Source organism: Schistocerca americana, chromosome 8, assembly GCF_021461395.2.
Source record: "Schistocerca americana isolate TAMUIC-IGC-003095 chromosome 8, iqSchAmer2.1, whole genome shotgun sequence".
NCBI classification, from domain to species: Eukaryota; Metazoa; Arthropoda; class Insecta; order Orthoptera; family Acrididae; genus Schistocerca; species Schistocerca americana.
The window spans coordinates 244,567,839-244,592,473 of record NC_060126.1 but is presented as its reverse complement, the minus strand read 5'-3'; the positions used below and the strand labels follow the sequence as shown (position 1 = coordinate 244,592,473).

Sequence of the window (24,635 nt, the reverse complement as noted above, 5' to 3'; positions counted from 1 at the left end):
ATCGACAAGATAAACAGAAATTAATAAATGCAGGAAAATGGAGGTGTTTGAGGGAACATACAGTTTGAGAGTGTGGTGGTACTGCATTTTAACATTAACATTATAATCAAAGCAGTGGCTGTGTACCAGTTGTCTTTAAATAAATGAGCAAAGTAAAATATGAACAGTATTTGATGAGACAACTACAAGGGGTGTTAAACATGGACAGTAATACAAGTACCAGTTAAAAGAAAGCCTTACTATTGAAACTACAGTCTATGTGGACTACAAAGACAACTTCAACAAACAAAACAACTTAATGAATACAGGAAAATGGGAAGAAGATTATATGGGAAGAAGATTATATGAAGTTTAGGAGAGGGAAAGTGTTGAGCTGTGTCTGCTCATTTAGGATGAGATCTGGACTGTGAGCAAAATGTTTTTTAATTTCCAGGGCTTCCAGCAGGTTGAGCTTATGGCCTTTGTTTGCTAAGTGAAGTACATGGGACACTGGCTGGTAGTTGTGACCCTCACTCAGTACATGCTCAGCAAATGCAGAGTCTGAATTCTGCAACCTCCAGCTGAGTTCATGTTCAGCCAGCCTAGTTGATATTTCTCTGCCTGACTGACCAATGTAAAATTTGTCACAGTCAGAACAGGTGATTTTGTGTATCCCACTGTTGGTTAATAACTGGATCTTGTATTTGCTATTAAAACACACTGGGCTGTTGTGTTCCTGACATAGTAGGAAAGTCTATACTTGCAGGATTTCAGTGCTTTGGCTATAATCTGTGATACCTGACCTAGAAATGGTAGTGTACACCATTTCTTGCAGACAGTGGATGGGGAAGCAGATGGGGCATAGAGGAGGGGTATAATTTTCAGTTTTTGTTTCCTGTGCAAGATGTGGTCAATAAGAACTGGATTGTAGCCATTGGCTGTGGCAATAAATTTTACTGTATCTAACTCTGCTTTAAAATCATCTCTGGACATGGGGATAGATATGAGACAGTGTACCATTAAGTGGAAAGCTGCATGTTTGTGAGATGTGGGGTATTATGAGCAAGAAGATATTACTGTGTCTGTAATTATTGTTTTTCTGAAAATTTTGAAACAATGTGTGTGTGTACTGATGTCAGTGGTGAGATGTAAGAAGTTTATGGATTTGTTGCCAATTTCCATAGTGAACTGGATATTTTTATGTTGACTGTTTAGGTTTTTCAAGAATGTGTTGAGTTGTCTTGTAGTACCAGTCCACATACACAGGACATCATCTACATATCTAAACCAGTATTTGATATTTGCATTCAAAGGTTCTTTTTTTAGAAAATTTTGTTCAAAATAGTCCATAAATATTTCAGCCAACAGTGGACTAACAGGGGAGCCCATAGCTAAGCCATCTATTTGTTTACACAGCCACTGCTTTGATTAACATTATAATGTTAAAATGCAGCACCACCACACTCTCAGACTGTAGGTTCCCTCAAACACCTCCATTTTCCTGCATTTATTAATTTCTGTTTATCTTATTGATATTGCTTAAGTTCCTTATGTATTGTGTATTTACATTGATAACTGTCTCTTCTTTTAATTGGCTGTGTATCACTCTCCATGTTTCATACCTCCTGATGCAGCCTTGTCTAATACTAATTTTATTTTATTTTATTAGTTTTGTTTATTAATGGAAACTGTTATGTAGAAATGCTATTCCTATTTTGTGCTAAAGGTTTTCCTGTCTACTTCATTGTTATTTATGTACTGTTCAGTTTTTACTTTTTCATTGTAAAGATGTTACTTACTGTATGTTTCTACTTCAGTCTAGATGTGTTACTTCTCTTCCAATGTTGTCTGCTAACATTTAACTTCTTTGGTGATAATCAGGCTAGTGATATGTACGAGAATTCTCGTACGCATACGAGAATTTCGTCATTTGCACGATGTACGAGGCAAAAGTGAATATCGTACACGAACATACGTGAATTTTGCCTAAAACTTTTTTTATTTTTTTTTTTATTTTAGCGTTTAATCCGATCGATAACTGGAGTCGTTACAGACGACTTACTCTACCCTATCATATCCTAACTTAGTCTACAGACATCACAGAAACATACATGTCCACGGGGGAACTCGAACCTTAGTAGTTGCGGGCTCGTGACTCGTGACACCACACCCAGTCGTGTGGCTATGGAGGCAGGTCGAAATTTTTTACCAAATATACATTATACACATATCTTTGGAAAATAATCAATTTATCTGTTACATTTTAAAAATAATTAGAAACTGTTACGAATCCATGCAGTCTCTGTCAATCAACAAATTTCAGGCAGGAGAGAGAGCGCCAAACTACCGACATGACAAAACGATTGAAGTCGAGAATGAGACTTAGTTCAAAGCCTGGCCCTGGAAAATAAATTAAATAAGCTAACAATAACGAATCGCTTTGCTTTGCATGACATATTTTACTCAGTTCGAATTGTTAAGTTTCAGAAATAGAGCGGCCAACGAATCTCAAAGCACTAAATGGAACTTTAATCGAATATTATTGGAAAGCAATTAACAGTAGACCTAATTACCCTACAATACTGTGGAATTGTTAATTACAAACGAAAGACATTTCATCAGACGGTATTGTTTCGTCTTCAACAAACAATACTTTTAACAATGCGAATTTCGCGTATAGTCATTACGAGTACGTTTACCTGAATTCATTTATTGTGTAGTTTCTATTTGTAAGCGTTTCGGGTTACTGTGTGTTACTGTGAGTGGAGAAATGGGAAGTGACAGTGAATACGAATACACAGACACGAAACTTTCGTGCACGCCGGAGAAAAAACGTCTGGAAAAGAGGTGAAATCTCGAAGACAGAACGGCCTGTCCATCGACAACAAAAATTTCGTGATGTGTGGCTACATATGCCAGATTTAAGTAATTGGCTGGTGCGCGATAGTGATCCGCTCAGGGCGCGATGCAGATATTGCAATACCAGCATGGTTTCCGAAATCCAGAATATTAAAAACCATTGCAGAAGTAAGAAGCACCTAAACATGGTGCAGTCTGCTACCGTGCGTCAGCCTTCAGTTGCTCAATTTGTCACAAACGCACAACGAGTTAAGAGGAAGCTTGCTAAAGCTGAAATCAAATTATCAGCATTCTTAGCAGAACATAATGTGGCATTTTTAGCTGCTGACCATTTATGCGGTTTGTTAAAGATATTTTTCCAGACTCGGTTATTGCAAGGGCAATGACTCTTAAATGGCACAAAGCATGTGCCATTGTTTCTAATGTTATTGGGACGTCACACAAAGAAGTGTTGGCGAAAAAACTACAACACGCCAAATTTAGCATAATGTCGGACGAATCCACCGCTATTGGAACTGTGAAAAATTCCTGCGTGGCGATCCGCTTTTATGACAAAGATTCAGGTGAGTAAGAGTAAGAGCTAGTTTTGAAATAATAACTAAATTAATTCTAAAATAAATTTTCCTGTTAAGTTACCACTTTGTATCACTTATCCTTTTACAGGTTGTATTGAAAGTAAGTTTTGGAAGCTATATAAAGTTTATGAAGATGGAGACTTAAATGTTGAGAAAGCTTCTACTGCAGAAAATCTCTACAATGGTGTAGTAAAAACGTTTCAACAGCATAACATTCCATTTGCCAATATTATTGGCTTTGGAGCAGATGGTTGCAATACTATGATGGGAGTTCGTAATTCTGTAGCAAGCAGATTCCGAGATAGCTGCCCGGGAATTTTTTTAATGAAGTGTGTCTGTCATTCGGTGCAATATGCGCAAGCGAGGAGTGCAAGAACCTTCCAAGAGCTTGTGAGGACCTCGCGAGGAATATTTATGGTTTTTTCAAACTCAGTGCGAAGAGGCAGGCAGAGTTCCATGAATTTCAGGAATTGTAGCACTTTATATATCATAGATTTTCTTTTACGTCCGATCGTGTGGAAATAGGCTAAACATTATGTTTTATTCCAGGTATTTTTAAACTTGGAACCACACAAATTACTACATCCTTCACAGACACGTTGGCTGTCAATGATCGCGGTTGTTAGGACGGTGCTGGAAAACTGGAATGCTCTAATGCTGTTTTTTAACCAAAAATGGCTTTCTGAGCGAGCTCTAAGTGCTGAACAAGTTTTTAACTGTTTACATAACTCCTTTGCAAAAATGTATCATATGTTCTTAAAGTGGATTCTACCAAAATTTACTACTTTCAACGAGTATTTCCAGTCTAGAGCAGTAGTAATTGTTGACCTTCATGATAAGATTAGAGTTCTCTATACAGAAATACTTCTGTATTTCATGAAACGCACTTCTGTCATGGGAAAAAATCTCAGTGATATCAAGGATTTTTATCATCGATGCAGGAACTTTCTTGTGATGAGTACACCTCGTTTGCCTGAAATCATATATAATTTGTGTTTTATTGTTTTCTATACATTTGTGTGTTTATGTGTGGCGTACCTAATGAGAGCTATTAATTCTCAAATATTACAGACACTCATACCTACAAATGTCCTGTCACAAAGTTTCCAAGATACAACACCTTCACTCATGCCTTTAATGGAACTGTTGCGACGTATAATTCCTCCCTCAGATCTCGATTTAGCACAAAGTACAGATGACCAGTGGAGGCGTCTCCTTCTGGTTTTGGCTTGTCTCCCAGATTCACTACAAAAGGAACAATCACCAGATAAAATGTGGAATATATTAAGTAACGAATCTGAAGAATTTAAGGAATTGAGCGTTTTCGCTCTCTCAATTTTGAGTTTACCTCATTCAAATGCAGACTGTGAAAGAGTTTTTTCTAAGGTATATAAAGCAATGAACCTAATAACTAGTTAATAATATGATTTCATACTTGTCAGGTTATTGAAGTTTCATGTTCAACTTCAGGTAAACCTCATGAAAACCAAAATTAGGAACAGACTCCAAACCAGTACACTGAAGAGCACTTCTTGCCTCTGAATGCATTAAAGAACGACATCATGTTGGTACGAGAATCACGCTGTCTGGATATCACAACCCTGGTGATAATACTCAGTAAATGTCTGAAGATGGCCTTGTAAGCCGAAAACCAGTTAACAATAAAAGTAATATTGTAGAACAAAAGCAAACTGGTGCTTTTCATTTATTATTGTATAATTTTTTATCAGGTTGCCACGTATTCATCAGAATCTTATACATTATGGAACAGTCACTATCCTTTTCCTTGATATAATTTCCGACATTGGAAATACTAACCAAGAGATTACAGTGCTTTTCAACAAAGCACTTCAATCCAGCAGAGGTACTGAGGTACTGGCTAGGTCGATATTTCCTCCACCAATACAATTACTATTTTTTTAATAGACATATTTGAACTTGCCTAGCCCTTTTCTTGTGATACTGAATTGTAGATACTGTGTTTTATAATTTTCGGTAAACACACTTTCGGTTTTCATTCGTTTATGGGATGCAGATAACTGGGGAATATCTGTAATTTTTTTCACTCTATTTACTACTCTATTACATCTCACAATGCACAATATTCTAAGTAAACTACGTTCATGCGCCACTACTCACTTACAACTTGTTGTGACTATGGAAAAATTTTGAGATAACTTCATTAACTGCCACAACACTCTTACGTCGTACCAATCAGCTGAGTTTTGTAACAGCGTATTAGAGAGATGTACATGCTCAAATGCGTTTAATTTATGCAGTTTTGAAGACTGTTGTAAAAGAAGTACGCAATGAGCACCACCCAGTGTTTGGTCGCACAGGTTGGCAGTGGTTTCAATAACGAGGACTTCCTACTTTTACCGACAAGTACTGATCAGAGGCCACAGAGCAAAGACTTAGACAGGAATTTGTCAAATGGAAGGCCCTGTTTGTTACAGACGACCTTAGAAAGACTCGTTTCTCATTTTACTCTGAAAACAGAGACATTTGCTTTTTAATTTTATGTGCATATTTGGGTTCACGAGGCCTAGATACAAATAGTTTTTGGTCTACAAAATTAAACAAAGAGAGCTTTACTTAAGAAACGATAATACATTTTCTCAATTATGTAAAAAGAAATACCCAAATGCTGAATCAAATACATCTTTATTTGATAATATAATAACTTCACTTTATTGCCAAATGAATTAAAATTCGAATATAATGTACTGCCTCTTTGCTAACAAACCAATTGAGTCTTCTAATATAAGGTTCACTGCCACAGAGCATAAGAATCTTAACGTTGGGTTGAATAATTTATAAAGTAAAGCTGGTTCAAATCTCTTTTGTCAACGGCTGTCTTTCTCCTACTACAATATTTTATTTAAATTCACGACTTCTCTGGAACCAAGACAGAATTCCTTCAGTACTCAAAGCATCCCGAGTTCCTCAATTCAGCCTCAAATTTTATTAAAGTATCTCTCATTTCAGTAAAATTCTTCATCTTCCTTAGGTGATCAAGAACTTTTTAAAATTATTATTTCAACGGTCAACTTGCAAGTTTAGCAACCACATTTATTTATAAAACAAAACGGAATACACAAATACTGTGTTCTACAGTTCCGATATCTCAACACTGATTAGAACCCTTATTTCAAGTTGACTTCTCTTGTATGCAACCTCATAAATGGGTTCATGTTTCTCCATGATAATATGGTTACACAGTCTTTCGTGCTAATAAACTCCATTACAATGTACAACATATACTGACGTTTATATGAAGTTTATTTACAAATACGTTAGACCTGTGACATTTGAACTCACTATTCAAGGACATTATGAATAAGGTATTTCACAGTAGGACACCTACTTGTAGTAAAATCTGAGCCATCTTTATGCTCAAATACATGATACGAAATGACGATCGCTAGCCGTCTTGTGGCTATGGTTTTTAGTCTAGGAGTCTCCATAGAGTAAATATCTCTGGAGTGGGCATTCACATGCGCAGAACAGATTTTGTGTTGTCAACATACATTGCCATCCTGGTCACATGTTCTCGGGACGTCGTGTATATTTAGAATTTCATTACATCCCTAGTCAGACGGATTCTTTTCGTACGTGTCGTGGATTTTTATATATGTTGTGCAGACATTTTAACAGTATCCATTTGATACCGGGAATAAACCAGCTACTGCTTCTTTGCGACAGGTGTCACAGTTCAGATGCACTCGATTTTTGGTAGTTTTCGGTATGATACGGCACTTTATAGTATTACAGAGCCTGACGTACATTTTTGCAGTGATAGTCTTGCGAAACGACTTGATAGTACGCTAGTGCTTTTGCAGGTGTCCGAAAAACACCGAATTTGCCACACGTTAGCGATTATATTCCTGCTAATTCGTCCTTTTTTTCTCCATTTCTGCGTATTTATTTTCTCGTTTTTGCGACTTAAAGCACAATTTTTCTTACAGGCGACACTTTGAAGCATTTATTTAAAACATTTTACGTACTTGCTCCCAGTTTATTAACTAAATTGTAGACTGAGTAATCTATATACATAATCGAAAAGTCACTGATAAATGCATGGAGGATAGTATTTGGTGAAACAACTAACCATATTCTTTCCTGTTCCAGTAGCAAATTTACGAGAGGAAGCGATTGTTTGTAAGGTTTTGTACGAGCCGTAATATCTATTATATAGTCATAAAATCGTAGAAAAATAGGTCTACAGAATCAAGCCTTAATTATAATGCGTCTCGAAATTTTCAAACATACACAGAGTCTCTTACTAATACAATAACTATAATTAGAGCTACATGGTATGTACCCATGAGAAGTTACTATCCCTCCTTTCACATATTTTTCTTTGCATCCGTAGCAACAACAGTAATTCACCATCGCTATTACACTATCAACAAACGGTGAAACACAACAAAAACTCTTGACATTATAAACTTCAAACGATGCAGAAAGCACACACGCACAACGAAGTCCCGAAAACATGCGATAATCCTGGTTTGATGTTGACAACATGCGCAGAACGCAATGCTCACTCCAGAGATATTTACTCTATGGAAGTCTCCAAAGAGATGCTTGGCTTGCCTTCGTTGCAGCTCTTTTCGTTTAAGTAGAGACACTGCACCTTCAATGGAACTGAAGTTTGTCAACAAAGAAAGATATTCAGAAGGAATTGCCTGTGGCCTATGGTAAGAGACCAACTTCGGGATTTGCCTAAATCGAAAATGGGAATCCACAGAAAACCACATTCAAGGAGGCTGCTGGATGGATTCAAACCACCTCGCCTGCCAAATCCAGAGATTGTTAGCTCTGTGCCTCATAGCGCAGGGCTATCCCAGCCGGTAGAGAATTTAGAAAAACTGTTTGTTGTACAATGTTTCAAAATAAAATAAAATACATCACAACGAAAGATGGACATCCCCTATTGCATTTTTTTTCCTTTCACAGAGCGTGTCTGGTCATTTGATAGTGCATGGATGCAGGCTTGGTTTCAATATTTACGCTATTGGCCATTAAAATTGCTACACCACGAAGATGACGTGCTACAGACGCGAAATTTAACCGACAGGAAGAAGATGCTGTGATATGCCAATGATTAGCTTTTCAGAGCACTCACACAAGGTTGGCGCCGGTGGCGACACCTACAACGTGCTGACATGAGGAAAGTTTCCAACCGATTTCTCATACACAAACAGCAGTTGACCGGCGTTGCCTGGTGAAACTTTGTTGTGATGCCACGTGTAAGGAGGAGAAATGCGTACCATCACGTTTCCGACTTCGATAAAGGTCGGATTGAAGCCTATCGCGATTGCGGTTTATCGTATCGCGACATTTCTGCTCGCGTTGGGCGAGATCCAATGACTGTTGGCAGAATATGGAATCAGTGTGTTCAGGAGGGTAATACGGAACGCCGTGCTGGATCCCAACAGCCTCGTATCACTAGCAGTCACTACTCTTGATGAACTGTGGTATCGTGTTGAAGCTGCACACGCCATCAAGCTCTGTTTGACTCAATGCCCAGGCGTATCAAGGCCTTTTTTATGGCCAGAGGTGGTTGTTCTGGGTACTGATTTCTCAGAATCTATGCACCCAAATTGAGTGAAAATTTAATCACATGTCAGTTCTAGTATAATATATTTGTCCAATCAATACCCGTTTATCATCTGCAGTTCTTCTTGGTGTAGCAATTTTAATGGCCAGTAGTGTAGTTATGCATGGAATTGTTGAGTTCAGTTATTATAGTAGTACAAGAACATAAAAATACAGGGTGATTATAATAGCCGGCCGATATGGCCGAGAGGTTCTAGGCGCTTCAGTCTGGAACCGCGCGACCGCTACGGTAGCAGGTTCGAATCCTGCCTCAGGCATGGATGTGTGTGATGTCCTTAGGTTAGTTAGGTTTAAGTAGAGGACTGATGACCTCAGATGTTAAGTCCCATAGTGCTCAGAGCCATTTTGATTATAACAAACGTTAAACTTTCAAACCGCTGTATACATAACGCCACTGGTCAGAATGATGTCAAAACTGCAACGGAATATTATCAGAGAAGGGGGAAAACGTATGGCAAAAGAAAAATAAATAGTTACAAAATGTAGCAATAGATGGCGCTGTAAGCATCATAATTTAATAATGTTCGACTACAAATGACAAATGAATCATACAACAATGCCTAAGGTGTACGTTTGAAGTTAAACAAACTGTACCACTCAGTGTGCATGGGTGTACAGGTGTGATACTGTTACTTACGTAAGCCCATCCACCACGGCAAGGTCATATCACATCACAAGGGAAAAATCGGTTTTTAATTGTCCTGAGGCCAAAAACCGCATAAAAAGCATCAGTCACACCGTATTTTAATTTTAAATCATCAAACAAAATCAAATAGTATTATTAATCTCCGTGTGACTGGCGCAAAACATGTTCAATATGTTGTCCACTGTTTTCTGCAACAAGTTGAAATCGAGGAACAGCATGTCCCACAGCTGATCAAAGTGTTTCCCAGGTAAAGTTCCGAATATGTTGCACAATGCGTTTTTTCAGTGCAGCTAAGTTTGCAATTGGAACACTGGACACAACATCTTTCAGATAGCCCCACAGCCAGAAGTCACAACGATCAAGATCAGGCGATCGGGACAGCCAGTCTATAGGGAAATTGCGGGTGATAATTTTAGCATTTCCGAAATGGCTCTTCTGCAACTGCTTAACTGGATTTGCAATGTGTGGAAGTGCGCCATCTTGCATAAAAATGATCCCATCCACACATCCACGGTGTTGGACAGTTGGTTGCGCAAAATAAATTCACAGTACTTACCAGTGACAGTACAGGTAACAGGACTGGAAGCACCTCTCTCTTCGAAAAAATATGGCCCTGATGCTGTAAACCCGCACCACTCAGTGACCTTTTCAGGATGAAGTGGTACTGGTTGATTTTTGTGTAGATTTTCCATTGCCCATATTCGAAAATTCTGTGTACTGACATATCCTGTCAGATGGAAATGGGATTTGTCTGTCTACAAAATCTTCCACGGCCAATCATTATCCATTTCCATGCGAGCAAGAAATTCTAAAGTAAAGGTCTCTCTTGCTGTCAGATCAACGGGAAGCAACTCGTGCACATAGGTAATTTTGAATGGATAGCAAATAAGGATGTTTCATGGGATTTTATGCACCATGTTCACGGGCATGTCCAATGTTCGAGCAATTCTCCATGCACTACACGCTTGCACACCACTACTCATCTCCTGCAGCATTCCTGTGGCCACTGCTTCCACTGACATCCAATCAGTTCGTTTTCTCCCTCTACCAGGTTGCAAACCAAAAGAACCCATCTTTTTGAATGTTCGAATCATTTTCTCCAGACCCATGGCAGTCATCTGACCAACGCATTTTTCAAACCCTCCATTGTCCGGAACTTCTGCAGAGTGACGCGTGCACAGTCATCATTCTTCTAATACAGCTTTACAAGCAGAGCACCATCCTGCATCGAGACAGTCATGGCGAACGCCACAGACGCGAAACGAGGAAAAGCCGTGTACCCGGCGTGTTTATACCAACTTCAATGGGTCGTGCGCATGAAAGTGTTCTCATTTATGTATTCTGAAACATACCGCGCCATCTACTGATCAATTTTCACACATTTTGTTTTTGCTTCTGCCATACTTTTTCCTCCTTCTCTGATAACATTCCGTTGCAATTTGACGTCATTCTGACCAGTGGTGTTATTTCTACAGCGTTTTGGAAGTTTAACTTTAATTATAAGCACCCTGTATGTCCGACGAAATGGAGGTTGGGTTTAGGGGATGGATGTAGGGCGCAGCCGACTTGGACGAACTGATGCAGCACACTGAAAAAAAAATCAACGGACAACGGAATGTGCTGTCATCACATGTCCCTTCCCCTCTGCACAAACCCCTCGGCAACATTCTATATCGGAACTAGTTTCTTAATTGAGTACTGTCCAGGTGACTAGATTTGGCGCTAGTTTGCCCTTTGGGCTATTAATGATAGAATTTTGAGCAATTTTTTTAAAGACATGTAACCACCGCCATTTGGGCGACATTTCTGTTGACCAATGCGATTTTTGGGCGACACTTGCAAATCCAAGTGTATTTTTATGCACTGATTTTAGCTTAATGTCATTTGTAATGATATTTGCCGCTACGCTGCCTCACGAAATAATGAAATATTTCAACCCTAGTGTTCTAACAGTCCTAAATAGCGACTCCAGTGTTAACATTAAACTGCTATAGACAGGTATTGGGCTATTGTAGTAGAGTGTACATATTTTTAACTTACCATATCGCTAAAGGAAGAATCATAATGGGTTTCCCTCTTCTTTCTTGTTACCAACATATCCACAAGCGAAACTATCACAACAGCACACAGCACAAAAACAACAAACGGCAGCACTTGCACTAGATTCAGTTGCAAGTAAGAACTGAACTATTTAATAAAATAACAAATGGCTCTAGTTAGGTCAACAATTTACAGTAGTTGATCTAAGTGTGAACGGACAATAGCCAATATTGCTATCGATATCTCGACAGTTAAATTCTATCGACGGCCTTGTTGACTACTGATAGTGCGTTTTTTTTTTCGTCGTATGACTGAAACTCAAAATATCTTTCAGTTGCTTTACATGCAACAAAAGGGCGTAATTTCACTTTGGTGATAAGGAGGGGGTCTGGACCCCCTGTACCTCCTCCTCCCTTTGCCTACGACCTTGCACACAGTAAAAATTAATACACCTTCTACAAAGGAAAATAAATGTAACGTAATATTCTACTTTAAACTAGCGCCTGACAGTTGTTACCTATTACCCATTTAGTTCCATTATGATGGACATAGAGGCATTATGGGCAAACATTTAAACGAATTGCAGATCGTGCCCTGGTAAAATAAGTTCGAGTAAGTGGATTAAGAATGGAGAAGACCGACCGTGGCTTAACAGCGAAATTCGAAAAATGCCGATGAAGCAAAGCCTCTTGCACTCTCAGATAAAAGAAAACGCGCAAATGACGACAGGCTACTATATTTATTGTATGTTAACCAGGGTCCTAGAAACGACGGAGAGGCTCCATCCCCATCGTAGCTGCAGTGGTCCACAACCCCACGATGACTACCGCAGTCCACTTCACCCCTCCACCGCCCCACACCGAATCCAGGGTTATTGTGCAGTTCGGCCCCCCGTGGACCCCCCCAGGAAACGTCTCACACCAGACGAGTGTAACCCCCATGTTTGCGTGGTAGAGTAATGGCGCCATATGCATACGTGGAGAACTTGTTTGCACAGCAATCACCGACATAATGTAACTAGGGCGGAATAAGGGGAACCAGCTCGCATTCGCCGAGGCAGATGGAAAACCGCCTAAAAACCATCCACAGACTGGGCGGTTCACCAGACTTCGACACAAATCCGCCGGGCGGATTCGTGCTGGGGATCAGGCGCTCCTTCCCACCCAGAAAGCCGTGCATTAGACCGCACGGTCAACCGGGCGGGCTACGACAGGCTATAGATAGTAGAGATTCATGCCTCTGTAAAAAGATTAATGCACGAAACGTACAGCTACCACCATCGTAACTTAGCAAACGAGTTTGCCGAGAACCCGAGAAAATACTGGTCATACTTAAAATCGCTAACAATGAGAAAGGCTTAATCCACTCACTCATTGACCAGTGCGGTATGGCAGAAGAAGACAGCGAAACGAAAGCCAAAGTTTTAAATTTCCCCTTTAGGAAATTGTTCACGCAGAGAATCGCACAAACATACCGTCATTTGACTATCACACAGACTCCCGTATGAAGACATAGTAATAGGTATCTCTGGCGTAGAGAAACAACTGAAAGAGTTGGAAACAAAACAGTCGTAAGGTTCGGATGGAATCCCAATTCGGTTTTAGACAGAGTAATCTGCGGCATTGACCCCTTACTTTACTTCCATTTATAGTGAATCTCTAGTCCAGTGCAGAGTTCCACATGAATGGAAAAAGGCATATATGAGAAGGGTACAGCAACACACCCGCAAAATTACAGACCAATGCCATTAACATCAGTTTGCTGCAGAATTCTTCAACATACTCTCAGTGTGAATATAATAAATTTCCTTGAGACGGAACAGCTTCTGTCCATGAATCAGCACGGTTGTAGAAAGCGTCGCATGTGCGATTCTCAGCATACCGTTTTCTTACATGATGTCCTGCGAAGGGTAACAGGGAGATCCCATATTCCTAGGGTCCCGAAAAGCAAGATGGCAGAAACAACAACTGTTGAAATTCTTCACAGTAAATGATGACAGCCAAAACAGTTGCAGGATAAAGATTTATTAAAATTCTTTTATTAAAAGCATCACGTAATTTGGTGTCAAATGGCGTTCATCACACTGTCTAGTGAAGTCAATAGCCATACCTGTTTTCAGGATTTTAAATGAGATGCCCATGTATTTCGTAACAGCCTTTGAAACCTGGGCAGATACATATTTCAAGATTTTAAACATGGCTGAAACAGCAACTGCTGAAATTCTTCTTCATTTACCGTTCCGAAAAGCGTTTGACACCATGCCCAGTGCAGATTATTAACGAAGGTACGACCATACAGAAAAGGTTCCCAGTTGTGTGAATGGCTCGAAGGCCTCTTAAGTAACAGAACCCAATACATTATCCTCGACTGCCACTGTTCATCAGAGACAACGATATTGTCAGGAGAACCTCAGGGGAGTGTGACAGAACTTCTCTTATTTTCTGTATACATAAGTGACTTGGCGGACAGGGTGAGCAGCAGCCTGTGATTGATTAATGATGACGCTGCAGTGTACGGGACAGTGACGTCGTTGAACTCTACAGGAGGATGCAAGGTCACTTAGACAATATTTCTAGTTGGTGACCAATGGCAGCTAGTTCTAACTGCAGGAAAATCTAAGTAAATGCAGATGAGGAGGAACAATAAACCCATAATGTTCGAATACAGCGTTAGTAGAGTTCTACTTGACAGAGTCATGTCAATTAAATATCTAGGCGTAATGCTACAAAGCGATAAGATATGGAAAGAGCATGTAAGATTGTAGTATAGAAGGCGAATGGTTGACTTCAGTTTATTGGAAGAAGTTTAAGGAAAGTGTGGATCAACTGTGAAGGTGGCCACATGTAAAGCCCTATTATGACCCATTCTTGAGTACTGCTTGAGTGTTTGGGGATTCTAAGGTCGAATTAAAGGAAGACATCGAAGCAATTCAGAGGCAGGCTGCTAGATTTGTTACCAGAAGGTTCGATCAACACACAGGTGTACGGAGATGCCTCGAGAACTCAGATGGGAACCCCTGGAGAGGAGGCTATGCTTTTTTCGAGAACGCTATCAAGGAAATTTAGAGAACAGGCATTTGAAGCTGACAGCAGAATGATTCTACTGCTACGAACGTAAAGTTCAAGTAAGCACGACGAAGATAAGAGAACTTAGGACTCTCATGGAGGCATACAGATAATCTTTTTCACTTGCTCTGTTTGCAAGAGGAACAGGAACTGGAATCATTGGAGGAATGAATTAAACAACGCCTTCAGTCACAAATTTTTCGTGTTTATTAACAATACGATGCATTTCGGACCCTGTGGGTCCATAGTCAGGTGTAATGTTTTATTTCTTCTCCTGAATCAGGTGAAATGCATATTCCTGTCACGAAAAGGTTTAACGTTAGGTTATGTATTTCGTAATTCGAATGCGGAAAATGTGTGCAAAATAGTGGAAAATGGACAGTGTTAACTTACCCCATAATCCAAGGAATGCATTTTTAACGTTTTAGCACCGGCAAATATTCGTTTCTCCGTCGTTTTAGTACATGTCACTTCATCCAAGAGGCACATTTGTACACACATGTTTATAAACACTTCACAGATGTTTATGTACATGGTGTTGTCAAAGACGAATTTATTTGTAGTGCTGAAGATATAATTATTAAACAATTGACATATGCAAGATATAACTTTAGAGCAGGTCTTTAAAATTACTGAAATAACTATGGGTCACGAAATCTGTTTGTTCATTTAACACAGATTCTTTTTTTTTTTTATTTTGTGGCTTCGTTATGTAGTAGTATCAAATTGTTTTCTAGGCTGTTGATGACTTGTTTCGTTTCCAACATATGTTGTGCAATGACTGATTTTTCGAAATTCTTGAGCCTGAAAACATTTACATGTTCTTGAAAACGGGCCTTAAAGTTTTTGCCTGTTTTCCCTACATAGTAGGCAGGAGAACTGGGCCATGATACTTTGTAAACTCCGCTGTTGTTGTACGTTTGTGTATTTGAGTTTACGTTATGGATGGGTAAGTTTCCTAACTTATTATTGGTTGAGAATGCAACTGTTTCATTTGTTTTTCTGAAAATTTTGCGATTTTTTGTGATATGGGGCCCAGGTATGCGATACTGGCGAATATTTTCTCTTCTTCACACTATGTCCATTCGTTGTCTTGCTTTTGTGTATTTGTCTGCTTATATTGTCAATTGTTTTGGCTGTGTAGCCATTACTTATGGCAATGCTCTGTATTCTATCTATCTCAAATATTGGCGGTGTTTTCTTCTAAATCAAGGGAGTGTACTCTGTGTAGCATGGACATAAATGCAGCATGTTTCTGTATGGTGGGATGGCACGATGAGTTGTCCAGTCTTATGTCTGCGTATGTGCGTTTTCTGTGTATGCTTAACTTATGTTTTTGTTGGTGATTGGTGATTTTAAGATGCAGGAAGTTTATGCCTTTGTTGTCCTCATGTTCTATTGTGAATTTTATATTTTTGTGGAAAGAATTGAAAACTCCTAGTAGTTCTTTGAGCTCATCTTTTGTTCCATCAAATAGCAGCAAGGTGTCATCAACATATCTCCAGTAATATACAATTTTACTTTTGAGTCTATTGTCTTCATTAAAGAACTTTCTTTCCAGATGCTTAAGAAATATGTCTGTCAGAAAACTTGAAATGCTACTGCCCATGGCAAGACCCTCATTCTGTTGGTGAACTTGTTGAGTTTGTTTTCTTATGGATGAAAGAAAGGTATAGGATGAAACCCTGTGCCAGCACCTTTCCAGCTCCTCTAGAATAGCACCAGGGGAGCAGTCAAGCTTAATGTCTCCTTCCACCACATGGATCATGACTAACAATCTCCCATGCTCTCACTTCACAAGACACTGATGAGAGGTTTGGAACTTAATCCAAGACATTGGCGCAAGGACAAATGGTCAGAAAGTTTATGTCACCCCTCTTTTCCCCTTGCCAGTCAAATACTGGAAGTGAAATTTTTCTAGCACCAGAAATCGAGCCAGTTCATCTTCAAATCCAGGATCACTGCACAATTGTTTGTTAGTGACCTCGACTGCGAAGGTGAGTCATTCTGGCTGTAGAAATGTAAATTTAATTTATTATTTCTCATGGTATATGTGGCACATAATATTTAATTTTTTAAGGATGATGCCACTTTTGGTCCGTCTCTGTAATCAACTGGCCAACACATCTAACTCTCACGTAGAGGACCATGGTTCAAATACTGGTATTGGCAGGGAACTTTCCGAAGTGGGAGTACTGGAACAGGCTGTAGTCATGATGACAGTTGAAGATCTACTTGCATGAGAAGTGGTGGGTCTAAGGTCTGAAAAGTCAACAATGGCGAGGAGTGTGTTGTACTGACACCATGTCTCTCAACACCACATTCGCATGGCGCTGCAAGGCAGAGGTTGACATGGCGGCCAGTCGACATCACATAGTCTTACGGAGTGTAGTTTTTAGATGTCATTTCTGAGATTTTACTTCATTTTTTACTCATTCATGCTTAACTTGCTTTTGACACACCAATTCATTATTTCAATGTCGGCAAGAATGGACAGTGCACATGCCTCTTGGAAAAATGCAACATCGTTGCTCAAGAAACTACATGTTGAAAATAAATTGATGATTCATCTGCTTACTGCCATTATCCAGTTACTTATTGTTATTGACTTGTTCCACATGTGTAGGGTGACCAGATGCAATTGTTTAAAAATGAGGACAAACAGCTTCTAAAAGGAGGACAAAGGAAGAAAAAAGAGGACACATCAAACGGGTCAACTACAGATGAGGATAACACCCATCAGTTTTGGACAAGTCACGTGACTGCCGGGAATTACCAGTAAAACTAGTAGTTAATTGTTACTGGTGGTCAGGTGGTGATTCCCAGAGCAATATTTTTGTATTTTAAATTAAAAACATTGATTGTGGTGAGAGTGTGGCATCAATTGTTTTTCTATTTATGCTTAGTTTTAAGATTTAACAAAGACGGCTGCCTAAACGCCACTTCTGATTGGCTACTTTCATGTGATTTGTCCGAAGCTGATGGGTGTTATCCTCACCTGCAGTATTCTCCATCAAACATACGTTCAATTCTAACAAATGAATTTATTTTTTATAGACATAACATACATACATTCCTTAACAATTATTGATACTTCTCAGAGGAACCAACTTTTTCCAGAAGTTTAGGCATACTTAACAGATAATTGTAAAACGACACACACAAAATTTCTTTTAAATTATATTGGACCATCAACAGACCTTTCCCTGATTCAAGGTTTAATCTATTCCTCTCATCAGTCCACTGTGTTTATAGGTCGCTCCACGATAAAATCGACGATCCTGGTGCCACCTACTAACACCACCTTCGTGCGTGTTTATCATGAAGGCTGTGCCAATAGTTAAAGTATCTAACTATCCGCCCAGACCCCGGACAAAGAGCTGAAAAGGAGGACATGTCCAGATTAATCCGGACGTCTGGTCATCCTGCACATGTGGGTACTAGAAGAAAGATATAATAGAACAGACAGTGTACTAAACGCAATGCCCATTTGTGAAATATCAATATTCATGTATTGATTGTTTGGATTCGTTTTTTAAACTGAAGGTAAATATCTAAGGGTGTGTGCCAGTTGTTTCAGAAAACGTTGAAAATTATTTTCTAACTACAGGCACGTATCTTCTGACAATAGATGTTCCCTCATTTTCGAGGCCTTGCATATGATGAATGTCACACACTGCAACGTCCCTGAGACAATTACAAAAATATTTTCATCCATCTCCAAAGAATGAGGTTTCTTACCAAAAAAATGGGATTTTAAATTAATTAGCATTTTGTAACACCAGTTCCAGTCTACTATAAAGTTATTCATTACCCTTGCCGATTTTATAACTCATTTTACATATGTTTTACGCGAATTTTACGTCATATCGAAATAGTTCATGGGTGAAGCGCCGGATGACAGGTGTGCTGACATGAACTACACCAGCAGAAGCTGAAGAATAACAATTTTACGTCATATTATCGATACTTGCAGGTGATTTTATTTATACCGTTCTCGGTATTTCGATCAGAAAAATTCGGACCCTGTTTTTACCTGACCTGTTTCATATTCAGATACTAAATGAATTCTCACTAGGGGTAGCAGCTCCCTCTGCAGGTGCTCCCTGGTATACCACAGGGGAAACAGCTCTCTATGCTTCTTTATGTGCTGTTACTGGGGCCATTGCTATTGTTTTTAACGATGTGTTATCAGGTATTTCAATGTCTGATCAAACACTAGTTATAAGAGCGTATGCTGATGATGTCACGGACCTAACAAATTAAGACGAGGCTCTGCCCATCTCATGTGAGTACAGTGAAAGCTGATACAATTGGGAGATGGGAATATACTACGAATGGTCTGCACCTGCATAGGAGACGGAAACATAGGTTTGCTGAGCTTCTTGCTGATAATGTATGGGGGGGCCACCCTGCAGTTACTGGTGACAGAGTGGCACCTTTTTAGGTTACAATCAGGATTCAGACACCCTGTTTTGATAGTAGTGAAAATAACAGAAGAGCCCACAAAATGTATACAAATATACAGAAAAGTAAAATTAGCTCATTTCATCAAAATATTAGAGAACTGAGTAATAAGGCAGAAGAGATTCTAGTCTGTTTGGAAAATTTTGAGCGCACTGAAAAGATTGACATCCAGTGCCTGTCTGTGCACTGCGTAACCACAGGGTTAGATAACTTATACTTAAAAGATCACACTATTGCAGCTTACTCATGCAGAAATAACATAAGAAAACGAGGAGTTATTACATGCATTAAGACAGAACGAGAGTTCAAAAGCACTGGGACAAGTACATTTTGCAGTGAGCAGCACACAGAAATGTGTGCTTGTGAATTAAGGCTGAAAAATAGTTAACATTTAATTTTAACTGTATATCGACATCCACTCGGAAATTTTGAACTATTTGTGAGGTATCTGTACTCCTTACTGTGCTCTGTGTCCAACAGCAGAAAGCATTTAATAGTCCGTGGTGATTTCACAGATGGATAAAGACTCATTTACATTTACATTTGATAATGTTTTCTTAGATGAAAGTCAGAATAAGAAAATAACTGTTAACCCAGTAACATATGTTCTCTCTGATCATAATGCACAGTTAGTTAGGATAAACAACATAGTACCTTACAGTATGGGTACTCCTTAGTGAAAATCAGATAGAATAATTAATGACTACAGGGCACATATTTTTAAGAATAATCTGTTCCATGTTAAATCCCTATCATCATTTGAAAATAGATTTCTCCATACGCTAATCATAAATGACACTAAACATCTATGTAAAAATCCATGGATCACTTGAGGAATTGATATATCTTGTCAAAAGAAAAGGGACATGTTTCTTTTGGCAAGAACATGTATGAATCAGGCAGATCTTGCACACTACAAAAATATCCGTGATTACTAAGAAAGCTTATTGAAAACTCAAAGGACATGTACACAATGTCAGAAATCAGTACTTCCGGCAACTGACGTAAGGCCATATGAAATGTACTGAAACTAGAGACAGGACAACCCATCACAGAAGAAGACAGGACCACTACTGAACTGAGTGGATAGGCTACAAATGATGAGTCACAGGTAACAAATGCATTTAACAATGATTTCTTATATATAGTAAAAAGCTTAGGGACAAACAGTTAAAGAGCAATATCACAGCAGTATATTGAAAACTTAACTGTCTAAAAACTCAGTCACATGAATGTATCCTGAAATTAAGAAAATTATACTTTCTCTCAAAAATAAAAGCTCATCTGACTTTGATACTGTTTCCAATAGTGTACCAAAAATTGTTCCTATGTAATAATTGCAGTCTTAACTGAAATATGTAATGCATCACTAACTCAAGACATTTTTCCAGAGAGACTGAAATGTGCTGTTGTTAAACCCTCATTAAGAAAGGTGATAACAGAGATGTCAACAACTGCAGATCTGTTTCACTGTTGACACAATTCGCCAAAATTTTTGAGATGATGATGATTTTAAAATAGTATCTCCCCTTGGCAACAATAGTATCCTTAGCAAGTCACAGTTAAGGGTTTCAGAAGGGTTGCTCTACTGAGAATGCCATTTACATTAAAAAAGGAAATAGCGCCAGTTGCTACTTCCTGCGATCTGTCTAAGGTATTAGACTGTGTGAATCACAGCATTCTCCTACATAAATTCGCGTTTCGTGGGACTGATCGTAAGCCAACCAATGGATAATGTCATATCTAATCAGAAGAACGTAGAAAATAGTATTTAGTAATCAAACAGTAGAGTGCAGGGACACAATTCTGACTGGGGAGAAGTCACATATGGGGTTCCCCACGGTTCAATCTTAGGTTCACTAGTTCAACATCTACATCTACATGGATACTCTGCAGATAATATTTAAGTGACTGGCGGAGGGTTCATCGAACCACCTTCACAATTCTCTATGATTACAATCTCGTATAGTGCACGGAAAAAGCGAACACCTACATCATTCCACGTGAGCTCTTATTTCCCTTATTTTCGTATGGTAATTGTTTCTCCCTATGTAGGTCGGCGACAACGTAATATTTTCACATAGGGAGGAGAAAGTTGGTGATTGAAATTTCGTGAGAAGATTAGACCGCGACGAAAAACACCTTTCTTTTAGTGATGTCCACCCCAAATCCTTTACCATTTCAGCGACACTCTACCCTATTTTGCAACAGTAGAAAACGAGCTGCCCTTCTTTGAACTTTTTCAATGTACTCCATCAATCCAATCTGGTAAGGACCCCACACTGCACAGCAATATTCTGAAAGATGACGGACAAGTGTAGTGTAGGCAGTCTGTTTAGTAGATCTGTTACATTTTCTGTCATGCCAATAAAAGGCAGTATCTGGTTAGCCTTCCCCACAACATTTTCTGTTTGTTCCTTCCAATTTAAGTTGTTTGTAACTGTAATTCCTAGATACTAAGTTGAATTTACGGCCTTTAGATTTGACTGATTTATCGTGTAACTGAAGTTTAATGAATTCCTTTTAGCACTCATGTGGGTGACCGCACTTTTCGTTATTGAGAGTGAATTGCCAATTTTCGCACCATGTAAGTATCTTTTGCAAATCGTTTTGCAATTTGTTTTAATCTTCTGATGACTTTACTAGGCAATAAACGACAGCGTCATTTGCAAATAACTTAAGACGGCTGCTCATATTGTCTCCCAAAACGTTTGTATTGGATAAGGAACAGCAAAGGAACTATGATGCTACCTTGGGGAAGGCCAAAAATCACTTCTGTTTTACTCGATGACTTTCTGTTAGTTGCTACGAACTGTGACCCAATATATGATTCAAAATCCTGCTGCATATCGACGTTAATGATATGGGCCTGTAATTTAGTAAATTACTCCTCCTACCTTTCTTCAATATTGGTGTGACCTATACACCTTTTCAGTCTTTGGGTACAGGTCTCTCGTCGAGCGAACGGTTGTATATGATTGTTAAGTATGGAGCTATTGTATCACCATACTCTGAAAGGAATCTAACTGGTGCGCAATCTGGGCCGGAAGACTTGCTTTTGTTACGTGATTTAAGTTGCTTCGGTACTCCAAGGATATCTACTTCAATGTTACTCATGTTGGCAGCTGTTCTTGATTCGAATTCTAGAGTATCTACTTCGTCTTCTTTGGTGAAGGAATTTCGGAAGACTATGTTTAGTACGTCAGCTTTGGTAGCACTGTCTTCGACAGTATCTCCATTGCTACCACGCAGAGAAGGCTTCGATTGTATCTTGCTGCTAGCATACTTCATATACGAGCAGGACCTCTTCGGATTTTCTGCCAGGTTTCGAGACAAAGTTTCGTTGTAGAAACTATTATAAGAATCTCGCATTGCAATCCGCTGTAAATTTCGAGTTTCTGTAAAAGATCGCCAATCTTAGAGATTTTGCGTCCGTTTAAATTTGGCACGTCTTTTTCGTTGTTTCTGCAACAGTGTTCTGACCCGTTTTGTGTACCAAGGAGGATCAGCTTCATCGTTTGTTAATTTATTTGATATAAATTTCTCAATTGCTGCCGATACTGTTTCTTTGAATTCAAGCTGCATCTGGTCTACATTTACATCGTTAATTTGGAAGAGGTGGAGATTGTCTCTCAGGAAGGCGTCAAGTGAACTTTTATCTGCCTTTTTGAATAGGTATATTTTTCGTTTATTTTTGGAGGATTTGGGGGTTGCAGTATTCAATCTCACTACGTCAGCCCTGTGTTCATAATACCTGTACCCGTTTTGATGCTCGTTATTAGCTCAGGATTATTTGTTTTTAAAATGTCAGGTGTATTCTCACAACTGTTTACCATTCGCTTGTGGTCATGAACGAACTGCTCGAAATAACTTTCAGAGAATGCGTGTGGCATAATTTTGGATGATGTTTTATGTGTACCTCCGGAATTAAACATGTATTTTCGCCAACATATTGAGGATGAATTAAAGTCACCACCAACTATAATTGCATGAGTTGGGTAGGCCTACATATTTGAAATCGAACTTAAGTTTTCTTTGAACCTTCCAGCAACTGTATCATCTGAGTTAGGAGGTCGGTAAAATGATCCAATCAATATTTTATTCCAGTGTCCAAGAATGACCTTTGAACATACTAACTCACAGGTACTACCTACTTCAATTTCGCGACAAGGTAACCTGTTTCTAATAAATTGCTTCTAACAGCAACAAACATGCCACTGCCAACTGTGTTCCTTTCAGAACAACGTCAGGCTCTTCGCAAAAACTTCGACTGAACTTATTTCTGCCTTTAGCCAGCTTTCAGTGCCTATAATGATTTGAGCATCAGTGCTTTCTATTAGTGGTTGGAGCTCTGATACTTTCCCAACACAGCTAAGACAATTTACAACTGTTATACCGATGGTTCCTGTATCAACGTCTTTCCTGTGTTTGGCCTGCACCCTTTGTGACTGAAGCCCTTTTTGTGTTTTCCCGAGACCCTTTAACCCAAAAAAATAGCCCAGTGCACGCCACACAGTTCCCGCTACCCATGTAGCCGCCTCTTGCGTGAAGTGGACTCCTCACCTATTCGGCAGAACCTGAAACCCAACTACTCCATGGCGCAAGTCAAGGAATCTGCAGCCTACATAGTCACAGAACTGTCTGAGGCTCTGATTCAGATCCTCCACTGAGCTGTGTCCCACAGGTCCACCATCGGTTCTGTTGACTATGCTGCAAATGGCCAGCTCTGCTTTCATGTCACAAGCAGACTGGCAGCCTTTACCACTTCTGTTACCAACATGAACAACCACCCGCAGTTGGCTGCCCCCTGTTCTCTTCATGGCATCTGGAAGGACCTGTTCCACATCTGGAATGACTCCACCTGGTATGCACACATAGTGAACATTGGCTTTCTTCCCCTTCTTGGCAGCTGTGACCCTAAGGTGCCCCATAACGCACTTAGCATTGGATCTCTTATACATATAAACGATCTTCCATCTAATATACAACAAACAAAATTAGTTCTTTTTGCAGATGACTCTAGTATTATAATCAATCGAACCATACAAAAACAGAGGAAATGGTAAACAAAATTTTTAAAACTATCATTGACAAGTTTTCGGTAAATGTGTTTTTTTGACATTTTTGAATATGGGCGGCGGGAGTGGTCGAGCGGTTAGAGACGCTTCAGTCTGGAACCGTGGGACCGCTATGGTCGCACGTTCGAATCCTGCCTCGGGCATGGATGTGTGTGAGGTCCTTAGGTTAGTTAGGTTTAAGTAGTTCTAAGTTCTAGGGGACTGATGACCTCAGATGTTAAGGCTCATAGTGCTCAGAGCCATTTGAACCATTGTGAGCCATTTGGATATGTGACCCCTTCCCAAGTAAAAATATTCTGGC

At 39.3% G+C, this 24,635-nt stretch overlaps 1 protein-coding gene across 1 annotated transcript in view; it reads right to left on the bottom strand.

Annotated features, from left to right (window-relative positions):
• Positions 1–15,288, bottom strand: part of LOC124545125 (osteopetrosis-associated transmembrane protein 1) — a 284,001-nt gene extending 268,713 nt beyond the window's left edge. Inside the window, exon 1 of the mRNA XM_047123947.1 lies at positions 15,183–15,288. Coding sequence (XP_046979903.1) covers positions 15,183–15,278 — 96 coding nt within the window. The 5' untranslated portion in view covers positions 15,279–15,288. The remainder of the gene's footprint in view (positions 1–15,182) is intronic.
• Between the last annotated feature and the right edge of the window lie 9,347 nt (positions 15,289–24,635).